General features: G+C 43.3%; 1 protein-coding gene across 2 annotated transcripts in view; it reads left to right on the top strand.

Annotated features, from left to right (window-relative positions):
* CHRNA2 (cholinergic receptor nicotinic alpha 2 subunit) overlaps positions 1-18642 on the top strand; it is a 121976-nt gene that overhangs the window by 88939 nt on the left and 14395 nt on the right. For both annotated transcript variants that reach the window (XM_044291797.1, XM_044291798.1), the window contains exon 6: positions 1457-2495. In XM_044291797.1, coding sequence (XP_044147732.1) covers positions 1457-2495 — 1039 coding nt within the window. The remainder of the gene's footprint in view (positions 1-1456; positions 2496-18642) is intronic.

The following is an 18642-nucleotide window of genomic DNA, read 5'->3' as shown; positions in this document are numbered from 1 at the left end:
TTGATCAGGTAGTAGTTATATTCTTGTACATAGGAGCAGTATTATAGTAGTTATATTCTTGAACATAGGAGCAGTATTATAGTAGTTATATTCTTGTACATAGGAGGCAGCATTATAGTATATTCTTGTACATAGGAGGCAGTATTCTAGCAGTTATATTCTTGTACATAGGAGGCAGTATTATAGCAGTTATATTCTTGTACATAGGAGGCAGTAATATAGTAGTTATATTCTTGTACATAAGTGCAGTATTATAGTAGTTATATTCTTGCACATAGGAGCAGTATTATAGTAGTTATATTCTTGAACATAGGAGCAGCATTATAGTAGTTATATTCTTGTACATAGGAGGCAGCATTATAGTATATTCTTGTACCTAGGAGGCAGTATTCTAGCAGTTATATTCTTGTACATAGGAGGCAGTATTATAGCAGTTATATTCTTGTACATAGGAGGCAGTAATATAGTAGTTATATTCTTGTACATAAGTGCAGTATTATAGTAGTTATATTCTTGTACATAGGAGGCAGTAATATAGTAGTTATATTCTTGTACATAAGTGCAGTATTATAGTAGTTATATTCTTGTACATAGGAGCAGTATTATAGTAGTTATATTCTTGTACATAGGAGCAGTATTATAGTAGTTATATTCTTGTACATAGGAGGCAGTATTATAGTAGTTATATTCTTGTACATAGGAGCAGTAGTATAGTAGTTATATTCTTGTACATAGGAGGCAGTATTATAGTAGTTATATTCTTGTACATAGGAGCAGTATTATAGTAGTTATATTCTTGTACATAGGAGGCAGTATTAAAGTAGTTATATTCTTGTACATAGGAGCAGTATTATAGTAGTTATATTCTTGTACATAGGAGGCAGTATTATAGTAGTAATATTCTTGTACATAGGGGCAGTATGATAGTAGTTATATTCTTGTACAAAGAAGCAGTATGATAGTAGTTATATTCTTGTACAAAGAAGCAGTATTATAGTAGTTATATTCTTGTACATAGGGGCATTATTATAGTAATATATTCTTGTACATAGGGGCAGTATTATAGTAGTTATATTCTTGTACATAGGAGCAGTATTATAGTATTTATATTCTTGTACATAGGAGCAGTATTATAGTAGTTACTGTATATTCCTGTACATAGGAGGCAGTATTCTAGTAATTATATTCTTGCAGATAGAAGGCAGTATTATAGTAGTGATATTCTTGTACATAGGAGGCAGTATTATAGTAGTTATATTCTTGCACATAGGAGGCAGTATTATGGTAGTTATATTCTTGCACATAGGAGGCAGTATTATGGTAGGCATATTCTTGTACATAGGAGGCAGTATTATAGTATATTCATACACATAGGAGCAGTATTCCAGCATGTTCCAATAAAATCTTGCAAACAAAATACGCATCCATTAATAGATTTTTTTCCCTTTTCCAACAGTGCAGACGGGGAGTTTGCCATTACACACATGACTAAAGCTCACCTCTCTCACACCGGGAAGGTGCAGTGGGTTCCTCCTGCCATCTACAAGAGCTCCTGTAGCATCGATGTGACCTTCTTCCCTTTCGACCAGCAGAACTGCAAGATGAAATTTGGATCATGGACATATGACAAAGCAAACATTGACTTGGAGAGCATGGAACGAAACGTGGACTTGAAGGACTACTGGGAGAGTGGAGAGTGGGCCATAGTCAACGCTGTTGGGACGTACAACACTAAAAAGTATGATTGCTGCACTGAGATTTACCCTGACATCACCTATTTCTTTATAATTCGGAGGTTGCCCTTATTCTACACCATTAATTTAATCATCCCGTGTCTTCTGATCTCCTGCCTTACCGTCTTGGTCTTCTATCTTCCTTCGGATTGCGGGGAGAAGATCACATTGTGCATCTCGGTACTTTTATCTCTTACTGTGTTCCTCCTGCTGATCACTGAGATCATCCCCTCCACCTCACTGGTGATCCCATTGATTGGGGAGTACCTGCTCTTCACCATGATATTCGTTACACTCTCCATAGTCATCACAGTGTTTGTGCTGAATGTCCACCACCGGTCACCTAGTACTCACAAAATGCCTCTTTGGGTGCGTTCTGTCTTTCTGGATCACATTCCAAGGTGGCTGTTCATGAAGAGGCCACCAACTCCTGTAGAGCAGATTTTTAGACAGTATGACCCTCCCGAACTTAAACTTAGCACGTCCAAATACTGGATGGAGACAGATGTGGACGAGAAGTGGGGGGAACCGGAGGCTGAGATGCCACCTTGCCAGGTGCACCACATCTCCAGCCACAATCACAGTCTTCAGTATCGTTATGACTATAACCAGCCAGTGCCTGGGGGGCAGTGTCAGACCCCTCGTCAGAGCAAAGTGGACAACGTGGAACCTAATTTCTTGCTGTCACCAAGTATTTTAAAAGCTTTAGAAGGAGTACACTACATAGCAGACCACCTACGGGCTGAAGACGCTGACTTTTCTGTAAGTAAGACTCTTAGCATTGGTGGACCCATGATGGTTGTTAGGATGCAATTTAATGATGGGGGTTGTAGTACTGAATGGTCCACTCTAGTGTTGAGCAAAGCGAGCTTCGGATGCTTCATCCAAAGTCGCTTTGTTCAAAACTTCGTAAAAATACTGTGTGGAGATCTGTCTCCATACAGTATTAGAATGTATGGGCTCAGATGAGCCGAAGTTAGTTATTCATGAAGTCGCATGTGATTAGACTTCCGAGGTACTAGTCGGAACCGAAGCAGAGTTCGTTTTCAAGTGGTTTTCTATTTTAAAAGTCAACTACCGACATTATTCAACGAAGTCACACGCGGCCCGTGATGACGTCATCGCTGGGATTCGTGGACTTTGATTAGCTCAATACTAGCAGAGATCTCCACCAGGGAGAGCCCTTCACAGGGTGGTGCTAGAACACCCAGTCCTCACAAACATGGGAGTGGCCTTTTGGAGAGATGTGGCCTATATAAAAGGACATGGCTAAATATATTCAGACCCCCTACATTATCAGACCCAGACCAGACTCCATAAATATATACAAATTCTCTATATTAATATCTATACCCCAGGCACGAACCCTAAATTAATTTCAAACCCCAGAGCAGACTCCTAAAAATGTATTCAGACCCCCTAAATTAATATCAAATCTCATACCAGACCCCCTAAATATATTCACACACCCTATACTAACATCTATATTCCAGAATAGACCGCTAACCATAGTGATACTCCCTTTGTTAATTCCCCTGACCCCTAAATTATCATACCCCAAACCAGACACTTTTATTAATATCAGTCCCAAGACCAGACTCCTATAGTAACAGAGTAACAGATTCCATACTAGACGCCTACTATATATATATTCATACTCCCTTTACTAAACCCAAGATCCCTACGTTAATATCAGACTCTCGACATTAATATTAGATCCCAGGTCACATCCCCGAAATATACTCAGACCCCTTATGGTAATCAGTCCAGGACCAGACCAATAAAAAAAAGTCCAGAAGAACCCCTATGTTAATATCAGACCCTAGACCAGGCTCCCTATATTAATATTAGACCTAAAACAAGACCCCCTAATAAAGTCAGAATGTAAAGACGTCTAAATCACTCTCATAGCCTGGAGCACAGACGTTGGGTTATGGAGCAGATTCGCACTTCTTAACGTCTTGTAAAAATTACCTCCAAAGTGGAGCTACAGGTTGCGGGCAATTTCACAATCCGATCACAGTAGTATTATAGGGTTACGAAAAGTATCAATATAATAAATCACAGAGAGAAATTACTTTTCATCTAAAACATAACTTTTACTATCGTTGGTTAAAATATTACCCCATCTAAATATGAATGTTACGCTACGTCAAATAAATAGACCAGGCCTTACTTTGGACGTATCAGGGTAGTACAGTCCGATATATAAAAAATAACGGCAACTTACAGTTAGATGACTGTGGACCTGGCCAGACTGTGAACGAGAGGTGAAGTCTGGGCCAGGGATAGAGAAGGGGAGGGGAACAAAGTTCCTAATACATCCCTCAATGTACCCCTGCCTACAGGCGGAGCACCCGCCCCGAAAGGGGCGACCCCACCTCTCGGTGACTAAGCCTTCACTGTCGCCTAATATTACCCTGCCTGTAAGGATTGATGATGTTCGTCCCTTCTTAGCAGTTTGTCCTGACGCGTTTTTTATCAGAAATGATAAAAACTGGTTCATCAGGGGACTCAGGATAGATGATCAATTGTTGCAGGTTTCATTAGATAATTGCCCATCTGATATTATAGGGCAAACTTCTGATAATTATATAGCAGACCTCCTGGTATCATAAGGTGCCTTACAAGAGTATAACAACTATAATACTGCCTCCTATGTACAAGAATATAACTACTATAATACTGCCTCCTATGTACAAGAATATAACTACTATAATACTGCCTCCTATGTACAAGAATATAACTACTATAATACTGCCTCCTATGTACAAGAATATAACTACTATAATACTGCCTCCTATGTACAAGAATATAACTACTATAATACTGCCTCCTATGTACAAGAATATAACTACTATAATACTGCTCCTATGTACAAGAATATAACTACTATAATACTGCTCCTATGTACAAGAATATAACTACTATAATATTGCTCCTATGTACAAGAATATAACTACTATAATACTGCTCCTATGTACAAGACTATAACTACTATAATACTGCTCCTATGTGCAAGAATATAACTACTATAATACTGCTCCTATGTGCAAGAATATAGCTACTATAATACTGCTCCTATGTACAGGAATATTACTACTATAATACTGCTCCTATGTACAAGAATATAACTACTATGATACTGCTCCTATTTACAGGAATATTACTACTATAATACTGCCTCCTATGTACAATGAGATAAGCATTTTTATTCCAGATATACATTTCTCCATAACTTTCTGTTTTTATGGTTCCTCTTAATCTCTAATGATCTTATACAACTGAGCTCAGACAGTATTTGGCTAACTGCGGTCGTGTATTGGAAAGCCTCGCTGAGTAGGGACACCCGGGTTCTTGCATGCCAATGGTAGTATTTAATGGTGGATATTATCACATACAGTGGATATAAAAAGTATACACACCCCTGTTAAAATGTCAGGTTTCTGTGCTGTAAAAAATGAGACAAAGATAAATCATTTCAGAACTTTTTCCACCTTTAATGTGACCAATAAACTGTACAACTCAATTGAAAAACAAACTGAAATCTTTTAGGTGGAGGAAAGAAAACTAAAGAAAACAAAAATAATGTGGTTGCATAAGTGTGCACACCCTCTTATAACTGGGGATGTAGCTGTGTTGAGAATTAAACAATCACATTAAAAATCCTGTTAAATAGGAGTCAACATACACCTGCCATTATGTAAAGTGCCTCTGATTAACCCCCAAGGCATTAGATATACCATGGAACACAGTGAAAACAGTCATCATCAAGTGGAAAAAATATGGCACAACAGTGACATTACCAAGAACTGCTATACCCAAAATTCCCTCCCCAGCACTACGTTATGAAATGCTCCATTGTCTCCTGTGGACATCCCAGGGGACTCTTCCTATCTGACTCAAGTCAACTATTTTAGGTTCCCTCTGACAAAGAGCCTCCCATGTAGTGAAAGCCAGGCAATGTCTTACAGTTTAGCGGGGAGTCATTTCCCATTGATGAACCTAAGATTCCTGCAATGTGGTGGTTGGACAATCCCTCAGAGCAAGTGGAGAGCAAAAAAATCCCTACATATCTTAAAGTATAGTTCTTTCCTTGTCTTACTGTCTATGAAATACTTTTTTAGCCTCCACTTCCTGACACATTTCAGGGCATAGTCCAGATACTGGGGGAGGTAGTCCTGCGTCCATCTCTTCCTCTTGAGACTTCCGCCTCATACCCAAAATTCTGCAAAAGGCAATATCCATTCCCTGACACTATTCAACCACAGAGGACTATTATTTCAGTCCAAGTCACCAAAATTTACTTTTAGGAACACCCTTGGATTTATCATATCAAGCCCACCCTCGCTCCTCTGTAGATACATTATGCCCCTCTTTATCAGGTTCAACCTGTTCCCCATAACATTTGGAAGAACAGGCTAAAACAGGCTTCCAATTTCTCTTCCCATTTATCCTGGCATTATCGTCCCTCCAAAACTTAACCTCTAAGATCTTAATATGGGTGGAGACTTTCGCAAATTGTGGCAGATGAAACTCTGGATCCAAAAAGCTTGACTCTTCTCAAGGTTGACCAGAGACCCTGAGGCCTCTGATGGCTTCAGACAACATCTGCACCTCACAAGGCTCAGATATCACCACAGTCACATCATCCACATAGGAAACAAAACTCAGAGGAAAGAAGTGGGGGACCGGCACCCCCGAAAATCACACTCCTGCAGTGACCTCAGGAACGGGTCTAAGGCAAACATATACAGCAGCGGACTCAACGTGCAACCCTGTCTAACCCCTGCCTCAACCCTTAACGTGTCACCCTGCCAACCATTGACCAGAGGAAAGCCGTCTGCGTCTCTATACAAAGTTTTCAGCCAATCAATAAATTGTCCCGGAATACCGTACTTTGACAAAGTGGCCCATAGATACGCATGGTCTACTCTGTCAAAGGCTTTAGCCTGGTCAAGACCAACAACCTATCTCCCACACCGAAGAGTTTTACATCTCTCAAACATCTCCCTTATCGAGATGACTGCTCCAGAGATGTTCTACCCTTTAACTGTGCTAAACTGACAGCCTGCCAACAGTGCCTGGGACAAACAGACTAACCTAGAGAACAGAATTTTTGCTAGAATCTTCCTGTCAACATTCAAGAGGGCAATAGGCCTCCAGTTCTTGATGTCACTAGGCTCCTTACCTTTAAGCAGCAGAATTAACAAGGACACCCTCATGGACAGAGGCATCAGGTGGTTTTTCTAGACAATTTTTATACACTTCCACGAGGATTGGAGCTAAGTGGTCTCTGAACTTATAAAATTCTGCTGTTATACCATCTGGACCTGGTGCCTTCTTCAGATGTAACAGATTAATGGCCACTTTAAACTCCTCCACAATTAGTTATGCTGTCAAAGGAGAAAAATCCACATCCATAGTATCAGGGCCTGGAGTTGCCTTCAAGAATGCATCTTTTCTTTATCCAAAACCTTCTTCTGAAATAAAATAATAAGTTCTCACCACCCCCAGGATACCCTCCCAAGATTCCTGCAGAACGCCCTGGGAGTCAGTGAGACTTGTGACCACTTTGTTGGAAACACGCTCCCGGCAGTTCTCAAAGGGATCAGGTGACCCTAAGGACCCATAATCCCATTGAAGAACTAGGGAGGTGTACCTGCTGTACTGATACTACCCTATCTCAAATTTCAGTTGATCAATCTTTTGTTAGTCCGTCCCCCCCCCCCCCCCATCTGCCAAATATAGGGACTCCAATTCTTTCTGCAGCTTGATATACTGGCTATACTTACTCTTCCCTCTTTTAACTGACAGTCTCTTTAAGAGGGATCTGATCTCATTCTTCACATCCTCCCACCAGTCCGACATGTTTTCAGAAAAATCCATTCTCTCTAGCTGATCTTCAAGAAGTGTGGATGCAGCTCTGGACATAAGGATCATCCAAGAGACTGGAGTTGAGTTTCCATAAGCCTCTCCCATATCAGAGCACTTGATGGTTCCCAAACAGAAAGACAAGGACACGTGGTCAGAATAAGGTACAACTTTTTTCAACTTTTTTTCAGAAGGACTCACCAGAGCCAAGTCTATCTGACTGCTTCTGTCAGCACAAAAATAGGTAAACTTTGGCTTTCTACCACCACACACAAACACATCGGACAGGCTAGCCTGAATAATCATCCTGTTTAGGACCTTAGTCTCTAGTAAGGGGTCTGCCTGTAGGTCTGTCGCTGGGTGTCATAACAGCATTAAAGTCCCCCGCCATAACCACAGGAATATATGTGAACAGATATGGGTTTACCTCATTAAAAAGGTCAATCCATAGATTTTGATGAGCCAGAGCCTTCTACCTCGTATAGTAACCTCCAGGACTAGACATCTTCCCATCGAAACCTCCGGTAATCTAGTATGTATGGTCACATCACTGGTGTTAAACAGTATGGAGACCACAGCAAATGGTTCCACAGCCAGTGACCAGAAGGGAGGACCAGACCGCCATTCTCTCTCTGCCTCTCGTACAAGTCCCAAAGTATTTAGATGGGTCTCCTGCAAGAAGAAGACATCGACATCTAAATACTTCAGATGTTCATACACAGCATACCTTGTTCTCCTTACTTTTATGCTATTCACATTACTTGAGATAATTTTAAGGTAAAAATCAGCCATCAGAGTAAGACAAAGTACAAAAAACAGAGAAACGGACCCCATCATCATAAATCGGAGTCTGAGCACTCCCGCTGACCACCACCAGTTTCCATGTCTGAATCATACTGTTGCTTAACTTGAATGGCTCTCTTTTTGAGAGAGGATCATCATTTGGGTCCCCATCCTACTCAGACAAGACACTGAATCTATTGATTATTGTCGCATCTGGTCTACTGTCCACTTTCACCTTACTTGGCTTTAGGACGGTGGGCCACTCACCCTCAGGCTTACTGCTGGACTTATCTAAATTCTTTCTTTTAGACTGCTTATTCTCAGTGGTGGACACTAGAGCAGAAGAAGAGACCACGTCTGAGTCTACACCCTTTGTGACCACTTTCATGTTCCTTTCTGACTCAGGTTGGGTTTGTGTTGGATCACTGTGTGGTACGTCCTGTTGAAATTGTGTCCCTGTCGGTACTGACCCTGATATTAACACGCCCTCTTCTAGGTCATCTATCTCTGCTAGTAAGTCATTGTCTGTAAAGTCTTTGCAGATGTTATGCCAGGCGTCAGGACAGTCCATGACCAATCTTACCACACAAATTACATCGAGTGACCTGGCAATTTGCACTTACATCACCAACTTCTCCACACAGGTTGCACTTCTCCATGGTACACGCACTCCCAGGTGACCAGTCTTCCCACACTTAAAGCACTTTTTATGCTGACCTTCATAGAAACACACACCCTTCTCCCAGTCAATGAAGAAAGAAGTGGGCAGATGTTGGGTAATATTTTGGTGCTGATGAAGCTTCACCAAGACCCTCTACCCCCCCCCCCCAGTCCAGATATCGTCTTCATCTGTGGTCTTAGTGAGTTCTGACATAAGTTCACAATGTCTCCTCAGCCAAACTACAATGTCCTGGTGGGGAACCGACTCATTCCAGAAAATGATGGTGACATTAACGGTATTTGGCTTAGAAATGGGGATAAAACTGAACTTATTCCAGCCCTCATCTTGTCTGAACCTGGTGAAGCTAGCCCAGAAGCGGTCCAAGTCAGACCCGAGCTTGAAACTGATGTCATAGCCCTGCCTGTCCTGGAGGTTTATCACGGCCAGTATATTGGATGGCTGGAAGCCCATTTGCTTACATAGAAGCTCTCTGATGACGTACCTCCTATCCGGAAGCTCTTCCTTGGCACCTCTATGCCTGAACCTGACCACGTTCCTCCTCTTAAAAGCCTGTCCGAAATAACTGGTGTTTGATGCAAAAGATGGTGACCCACTATCCTGCCATCCTTGTGGGCCCTGTGTAGACTGCTGGACTCCTGTACATTAGACTTGACTGCCCCCTCCCCACCATCAGTGTCACCAGCATTCACAGAGGGAACCACAGACTGGCCTGATTCCCCAGATAATCCCAGACCCCACACAGACTGTGGTGCATTCTCCCCTGACACAGCATTATCACACACAGAGTCTGCAGTATTATCACAGACTGAATCAGCAATATCATCAGACACATGAATGTCCTCACAGTCCTCAGCAGTACAGTCCTGCTCAGCAGAGCCCTGAGGGTCCAGCTCTGTAATGGCAGTCTCTCGTGCTGCTGCACCGCTACCTTCTGGTAGGAGTCCATCTGCACAGTGCTGCCCCCTGATGCTTGTGGTGACTGCACTGCTACTACAAGGTTACCTTCAGGTAATAGTCGACTGTCCTCCTGCAGAGTACTGGATGCTGGGACTTGTAGTGCCGTGGTAGGGACTGCTGCAGGTGCTTGCTGGTGATGGACGCTTGTTCCCCTCTGTACAAAGTTCCTTCTTTAAAGGAGACACTTGCTGGCTGCAGTGACGGTCTTACATGGGACTCCTGGACGCCATTTTGGAAATAGACAAAACACTGCTGGTTCCTGAATGTTTCTCCAACTGTTCCCAGTTGTTCCAACACAGAGTCCATCTCCCTTACGGTATCAGCGAGCTGTATGGCCAGGGAGCTCAGCTTGCGGTCATGAAGCTCCTGGTGGTCAGGGTTTGCTGCCTTCAGCTTGTACATGCAGTCTATCTGCTTCTGAAGCTGCAGTTTCTCTTTCTTCAGAGTCTACATTCTCTGCACCAGAGCTGGGATCTCATCAGCCAGGCAGAACTCTCCCCCTCTAGCAGACTGTCCATTGCTGGGTATTGCAGGCTGTGGACTCACAGGATGACCTCTCACAGGTGTAGTAGTTGTTCCACTTGTTTCCAGCCCAAGCCTCTGCACTGCTGGTGAAGAAACTTATGGCTTTGGACTTGATGCAGCTGCCGTCACTGTGGTGGGTGCACAATAGTGATGAGCGGGAGGTGCCATATTCGATTTCGACGAAATTCGCGTATATTCGATAGAATATTCGTTTCATATTCGTCGAAATCGAATATTCGTCATTATTCTAGTTATCGCGATTAATATGCGATTTTAAATAATCGCGTATTGCGATTATAACTTAAGGCTATTTTCCTATTGGTTTGATAACTAGAATTAGCGAAGATGACGAATATGACGAATGTATTCGTCATATTCCTGAAAACGAAGATAACTAAGTATTCTCCATCTTTGTTTCAGCTCCATATTCGTCAACTTCGCTAATTCTAGCAATCAAATAGGAAAGTTGACTATAGAGACAGCTAAGTTTAATTCGCTATGCGACTATATTACTTTGCTTTTTTTTTTATAAATAGAATAATTTTAATACTTGATAATTATTATAATTATTCTATTTATAAAAAAAAAAGTTTTATATAATCGCATAGCGAATTATACACAGCTGTCTCTATAGTCAACTTTCCTATTTGATTGATAGAATTAGCGAAGTTGACGAAGATGGAGAATACTTCGTTATCTTCGTTTTGAGGAATATGACGAATACAATCGTCATATTCCTCATGTTCGCTAATTCTACCAAGCCAACCATAGTAAATCAGGTCTAAGTTGAAATCGCAATGCGATTAATTCAAGTTATATTAATCGAATTGCGATTTCAACGTAATTCTCAAATCCAACAGTACATTCTAGTATGGAGGCGTTCCCATGGTGATGGGGACGCTCCATGAGCACGGAAGTCGGCAGAAGCGGCAACGGGCACTGACTGGAGCAGCCAGGAAGCCAGGAATCCTCAGGACAGGTAAGAGCTACTTTTGGGAAGTGGGAAAGAAAAAAATATAACAATAAAAAATAAAAAAAAGGAATATTTGAAATAGCGAATTTATAGCACTATATTCGAAATATTAGCGAAGTGACGATATTCGCTAAAAAAGTTAGATATTCGAATATTAGCGCTCAACACTAGTGCACAATCTCCAGATTTGAGACCGGCTTCCAAGTTTTCTCCAGTGGCTGCACCTTCCTGCTTTCCCACCTTTGGTCTCCTCTAGTGTTGAGCGAACTTGTGTTTTAAGTTCGGCGTCTAAAGTTCGGGTTCGGGTTATCGAAGTATCCCGTTATGGATTCCGCTACCACGGACCATAACGCAATTTAGAATCCATAACGGGATACTTCGATAACCTGAACTCGAACTTTAGACGCCAAACTTAAAACACAAGTTCGCTCAACACTAGTCTCCTCCACACTTTTTGTAACTTTTTTGCTGCTGCTCCCAGATCTTGTACGGTCAGATGGTATCAGGACATTTTGCTTCAGGTTTTGCTGTATGGTCTGTCCCTCCAGAGAAGTTCTTCTCTGTCTGCATGGGGAAGGTGAGGGCTGCAGGCTGCAATGGAGTCTGCTTCACCTCCTGCAAACTCTGGCCTCTTGCTTCAGAATATTCCTGCACTGTGGTTTTTCCTTCAGGACGCTGCACATTCACACTAGTAGGTGGATTCATCATACTCTTACTTACTGCTGCTTCTTTCTTCTCTGCTGTTACTTTCTTCTTCCCATCCTGGTTTCTTTTTGCATTGGGACTGCTGACACCATGACTGGGACTGCTGAAAACATGACCACTGAGATTCTGCACATTCACCTTCTTCAGAAGAACTTTGGGATTTTCATCCACAGATTAGGAGGACGGGAATGGTTTCCCATATTAGGCCTTGGAGCCTGGGCTTTGCCTGGAGAGCATCCCTGCCCATGGTGGCCCCTCCCTTGGCTTGCTCCAGATATGAGGGGAGCTACTGAGACACAACCTCTCAGCTAGGAGGCAGTATTATAGTAGTTATATTCTTGTAGGTACATAGGAGCAGTATTATAGTAGTTATATTCTTGTACATATGAGCAGTATTATAGTAGTTATATTCTTGTACATAGGAGCAGTATTATAGTAGTCATAGTCTTGTACATAGGAGCAATATCATAGTAGTTATATTTTTGTACATAGAAGCAGTATTATAGTAGTTATATTCTTGTACATAGGAGCAGTATTATAGTAGTTATATTCTTGTACATAGGAGCAGTATTATAGTAGTTATATTCTTGTACATAGGAGCAGTATTATAGTAGTTATATTCTTGTACATAGGAGCAGTATTATAGTAGTTATATTCTTGTAGGTACATAGGAGCAGTATTATAGTAGATATATTCTTGTAGGTACATAGGATCAGTATTATAGTTGTTATATTCTTGTACATATGAGCAGTATTATAGTAGTTATATTCTTGTACATAGGAGCAGTATTATAGTAGTTATATTCTTGTAGGTACATAGGATCAGTATTATAGTTGTTATATTCTTGTACATATGAGCAGTATTATAGTAGTTATATTCTTGTACATAGGAGGCAGTATTATAGTAGTTATATTCTTGTACATAGGAGGCAGTATTATAGTAGTTATATTCTTGTACATATGAGCAGTATTATAGTAGTTATATTCTTGTACATAGGAGCAGTATTATAGTAGTTATATTCTTGTACATAGGAGCAGTATTATAGTTGTTATATTCTTGTACATAGGAGCAGAATTATAGTAGTTTTATTCTTGTACATAGGAGGCAATTTTTATTAGTATAAAACAAGCAAAAATACAATAGTACATTCCGAAATGAGAATGAACAAACAATTATTAAACTGAAATCATACATATCATCAAAATAATAAGTTTATAATAACTTTAACTTAAGAGTCCATTGCAAATAAATGGGAGAAAAGATGAATAAATAAACATAATTCCAGGATACATGAACCAGAAATTACTCCAAATATACATTCTTCCATAATTTTTCATTCTCGCCTTTTCTCCTAACTTCTATAGATCTGACCCACCTTAGCTCCGACAGGATGAGGTTTACGGCTTTCTCATGGTTGAAGGGCTCACTGTGGATGGACACTCTTGTTCTTGTCTGCCAGTGATAGTATTTAACGATGGTTATAATCAAATGCAGGGTCCCCCGGTCAATGTCAGCTACCTGTGATGTCACACCATATACAATGTCTGGGTAGGTCAGAGACTGCAGCCTTGGGATTTTTAGCTTGCTGGCTATCTCCTGCCATATCTGTCGCCCTCCCCAGCACTCGGTTATAAAATGTTCCATAGTCTCCTCCTGCTGACAGCCCAAGGGACACATGCGATCTAGAACACTCAGGAACTTTAAATTGCCTCTGACAAAAAGCTTCCCATGGAATGACAGCCAGGCAATGTCAAACAACTTTGCAGGAAGCCTTGGTCCGTTGAGGAACCTAAGACTTTCCTGCAAGGTGGCTGTTGTACAGTCTCTCAGTGCTGGCTGCAAGTTATAGAAGGCCCTACAGATCTTTATATAGAGATCCTTCCTGGTCTTAGTCTCCAGATACACCTTGTCTATTCCCCATTTCTTCACACACTTTAGACCATATTCCAGGTACTGGGGGAGGAAGCCACGAGTAAACCGACCCCTCTTGAGACTGCCGCCTCGCACCCAAGACTCTGCAAAAGGCAATATCCAGTCCCTGACACTGTTCGCCCACAGGGAGCTGCTGTTTGAGTCCAGGCAACCAAAATTAACTTTCAGAAACATGGAGTCAAAGAACACCCTTGGATTTAACATATCCAGCCCACCCTCTCTCCTCTGTAGGTAGGTGATCCCTCTTTTTATTGGGTTCAACCTGTTCCCCCACAAAAGTTGGAAGAACAGGCTAAAGAGCCTAGCCGAGAAAGGTTCTGGCAAAGGAAAGACAACAGAGACGTACAAGAAGACGGGGACCAGGTAAGTCTTCAACATAGTAACCCTTTCTCTATAGGTCAGCCTCCAGTTCTTCCATCGCTGAACCTTTGCATTTCCAGAATCCAACTTTTCTTCCCAATTTAGTTTGGCATTATCTTCCCTCCCAAATTTGACCCCAAGGATTTTAATATAGGTGGAGGCCTTTGCAAATTGTGGCAGATCAAAGTCTGGATCAGTACTTAAAGTCCAGAGAGCTTGACTCTTCTCAAGGTTGACTAGAGACCCAGAGGCCTCCGAGTAGCTTCTGATGGCTGCAGACAACATCTGCACCTCACGAGGCTCGGATATCACCACAGTCACATCATCCGCATAGGCAACTACTTTCAAAGGCAAGCAGTGGGGGACCGGCAGCCCCTGAAAATCGCACTCCTGCAGTGACCTCAGGAACGGGTCCAAGGCAAACACATACAGCAGTGGACTCAAAGGGCAACCCTGTCTCACCCCTGCCTCTACTTCAAAAGTGTCCCCTTGCCAACCATTGATTATAGGAAAGCTCTTCGCCTCACAATATAAAGTTTTCAGCCAATCTACAAATTGTCCTGGAATACCGTACTTTGACAAAGTGGCCCATAGATACTCGTGATCCACTCTGTCAAAAGCTTTAGCCTGGTCCAGATCTACAACATATCTCCCACACCTCAGAGCTTTACATCTCTCAAACATCTCCCTTATCGAGATGACTGCTCCAGAGATGTTCCGCCCTTTTACTGTGCCAAACTGACAGCCTGCCAACAGTGCCCGGGACAAACAGACTAACCTAGAGAACATGATTTTTGCCAGAATCTTCCTGTCAACATTCAAGAGGGCAATCGGCCTCCAGTTCTTGATGTCACTAGGCTCCTTACCTTTAGACAGCAGAATTAGCGAGGACACCCTCATGGACGGAGGCATCAGGTGATTTTCTAGACAATTTTTGTACACGTCCACGAGGATTGGGGCCAAGTGGTCTACGAACTTCTTATAGAATTCTGCTGTTATACCATCTGGACCTGGTGCCTTCTTCAGATGTAACTGATCAATGGCCACTTTAACTTCCTCCACCGTTAATTCTGCTGTCAAAGGAGAAAAGTCCACATCATTAGTATCAGGACCTGGAGTTGCCTCCAAGAATTGAGTCATCTTCTCTTTATCCAAAACCTTCTTCTGAAATAAGCCAGCATAGTAAGATCTCACCACCCCCAGGATACCCTCCCGAGATTCCTGCAAAACACCCTGGGAGTCAGTGAGACCTGCCACCGATCTATTAGCCACACGTTCCCTGCAATTCTCAAAGGGATCAGGAGCCCCTAAGGTCCCATAATCCCGTTCCAGAACCAGGGATGTGTACCTGCTGTACTGATACTGACTTATCTCAGATTTCAGTTGGTTGATCTTTTGTTTTTCATCCCCACCCGCCGAATACAGTGACTCCAATTCTTTCCGCAGCCTGAGATACTGGCTATACTTACTCTTCCCTCTTTTAACTGACAGTCCCTGTAAGAGGGATCTGATCTCCACCTTGACATCCTCCCACCAGTCGGCCACGTTGTTATAAAAGTCCACTCTCTGAAGCTGAACCTGGAAAAGAGAGTGGACACAATCCTGGACATAGACATCATCCAGGAGGCTAGAATTAAGCCTCCATAGCCCTCTACCAATATCAGAGCGTCTAGTGGCTCCCAAGCAAAAAAACAAAGCCAGGTGGTCAGAGTAGGGGACGACCTTCTCACTTATCCCGCTAACAGTCTCTGTGGGGTTCACAAACGCCATGTCAATTCTACTGCTTCTGTCAGCACAAGAATATGTGAAGTTTGGCTTCCTGCCACCCCATGTGAAGACATCACTTAGGCCAGCCTGCGATATTATATTACTTAAGACTCTGGAGTCTCTGACCACCGCCCTGCCCGAGGACCGGTCACCTGATGACAAAGTGACATTAAAGTCCCCCGCCATTACTACAGGTATAGAGGTGAAAAGATACTGCTTCACATCATTAAACAGCTGGATTCTCTCAGCCACTGTCTGTGGGCCGTAGATGTTAATAAAGCGGAGCCGTCTAGCATGGATGGTCACTTCCAGCACCAGGCACCTTCCCATAGCTACCTCCGTTAACCTGTGCACAGTCACGTCATTTGTGTTAAACAATATGGCCACCCCGGCATAAGGCTCCACAGCCAGCGACCAGCAAGAAGGACCAGACCGCCATTCACTCTCAGCCTCACGTAGATGCCCCAAGGTGTTCAAACGTGTCTCCTGCAGAAAGATGACATCTGCATCCAGGTATCTGAGGTGATCGTATACCGCGTATCTGGTCCTTCTTACTTTGATGCTGTTCACATTGCTCGAAGCAACTTTTAGAAAAAACCCAGCCATCACAAGACAACATAGAAAGAGCAGATAAGTGACTCCCATCAACATAGGTCAGGATCAGAGGCTTCCTGCCTACCACCGGTCTCCATATCTGACTCTACAAGGGCTTCTACAGGAGGGGGCTTCTTCTTTGTTGGGGGGTCCCCTGTGTCTGCCTCACACTCATTATCTATTCTCTGTTGCTCTTCCTCATAATCCCCATCAGACTCTGATAACGCCTCATATCTGTTTGATAGGACCATGACGCCTGCACCGGTACTGACTTTTTTCCTGGTGTTTTGGCCCAGGTTATGTTCCTCCTCAGACTTACGGGAAGACTTATCTTTTTTCCTCCTTTTGTTCCTCTTGGCCTCTTCATATACAGACGGTGATACAGAGGCGGCTGCCTGAGACTGGTCCTGAGTGACCACCTCCATGGTGCCCTGTGTGCTCTCTGAAGGCTGAGGTTCGGGTGTTGTCTCACCTGACCCCTGTTGTACCTCGTGCCTCGTCAGTATGGTCCCTGACATCAAAGCCTCCTCCTCTATAGCATCTGCGGCCTCCGCTAACTCCTCATCTGGAAGCTCCCTGCATACGTTATGCCAGGCATCTGGGCAATCCTTATGTGAGTGGCCAATCTGCCCGCAGAGATTGCACCTAACGTTCTTACATGTGGCACTCAGATGGCCGAGCTCACCACACAGGTTGCACTTGACCACTGTGCACACATTTGCCACATGACCGACTTTGCCACACTTGAAGCACTTTCTAGGTTGCCCAGGATAAAAACAGACGCCCTTCTCTCTACCGATAAAGAAGGAGTTAGGGAGATGTAAGGTGATGTTATTGTGCTGGCGCAGCTTCACCAGCACCTTCCACCCTCCAGTCCAGACACCATCATCGTCCCTGTTCTTAGTGAGATCAGACACGAGGTCACAGTGCCTCCGGAGCCACACCACAATGTCCTGGGGAGGAACAGATTCATTCCAGAAGATGACATTCACAATAACAGTGTCTGGCTTGGAAATGGGAATGAAAATGAACTTATTCCAGCCCTCGGTGTCTCTAACCCTGGCAAAGTTTGCCCAGAACCTATCCAGACTAGACATAAGCTTAAAGCTGACATCATAGCCCTGCCTGTCTGGTAGATTTATCACCGCCAGGATGTCCTCTGGAGCAAACCCCATCTGGTGGCACAGGAGTTCCCTCACCACAAACCTCCTATCGGGGAGGTCTTCTTTGGTGCCTCGGTGCTTAAACCTTACCACGTTCCTCCTCTTAAACGCCTGAGGTGAAGGATGGAGCGCCGCGGCTCCAGGCATTTCTGGGAGGATCCTGACGGGGCTCACTACCTTGAGTATTGGGCCGCGCGTCTGCACTAGAGGGGACAGTCTCATCCGACGTGGGTTGTGTTAAGGGGGGGAAATTACAGACATCATTCCGTACACCCTCCTGACCACCATCCACCTCTATATCCCACACAGACTGTACAGTATCCCCAGCCCCCAACCCCTCAGGTACAATATCAATGTCCCCGGTCTGTGCCCCAGTAACAGAGCTCTCCTGCGTCACCGCATCACCCTGACCCATGGATACATGTCCACTGTCCTGCTGTTGGGCTGGCTCTGCTGGGACTTGTGGTGCCACATATCCAGGATGTTGCTCAGGGACAGCTGAAGGTTCTTGCTGCTGCACTTGCCCACCTCCCTTCTGGAAAGAGAAACTTGCAGGCTTCAGTATTGGTTGTGTCACTCGCCGGGCCTCATCTG

The sequence above is a fragment of the Bufo gargarizans genome, chromosome 4 (genome assembly GCF_014858855.1).
Source record: "Bufo gargarizans isolate SCDJY-AF-19 chromosome 4, ASM1485885v1, whole genome shotgun sequence".
Taxonomy (NCBI): Eukaryota; Metazoa; Chordata; class Amphibia; order Anura; family Bufonidae; genus Bufo; species Bufo gargarizans.
The sequence above is the reverse complement of the archived record's forward strand: the minus strand, read 5'-3'. Positions and strand labels throughout refer to the sequence as shown.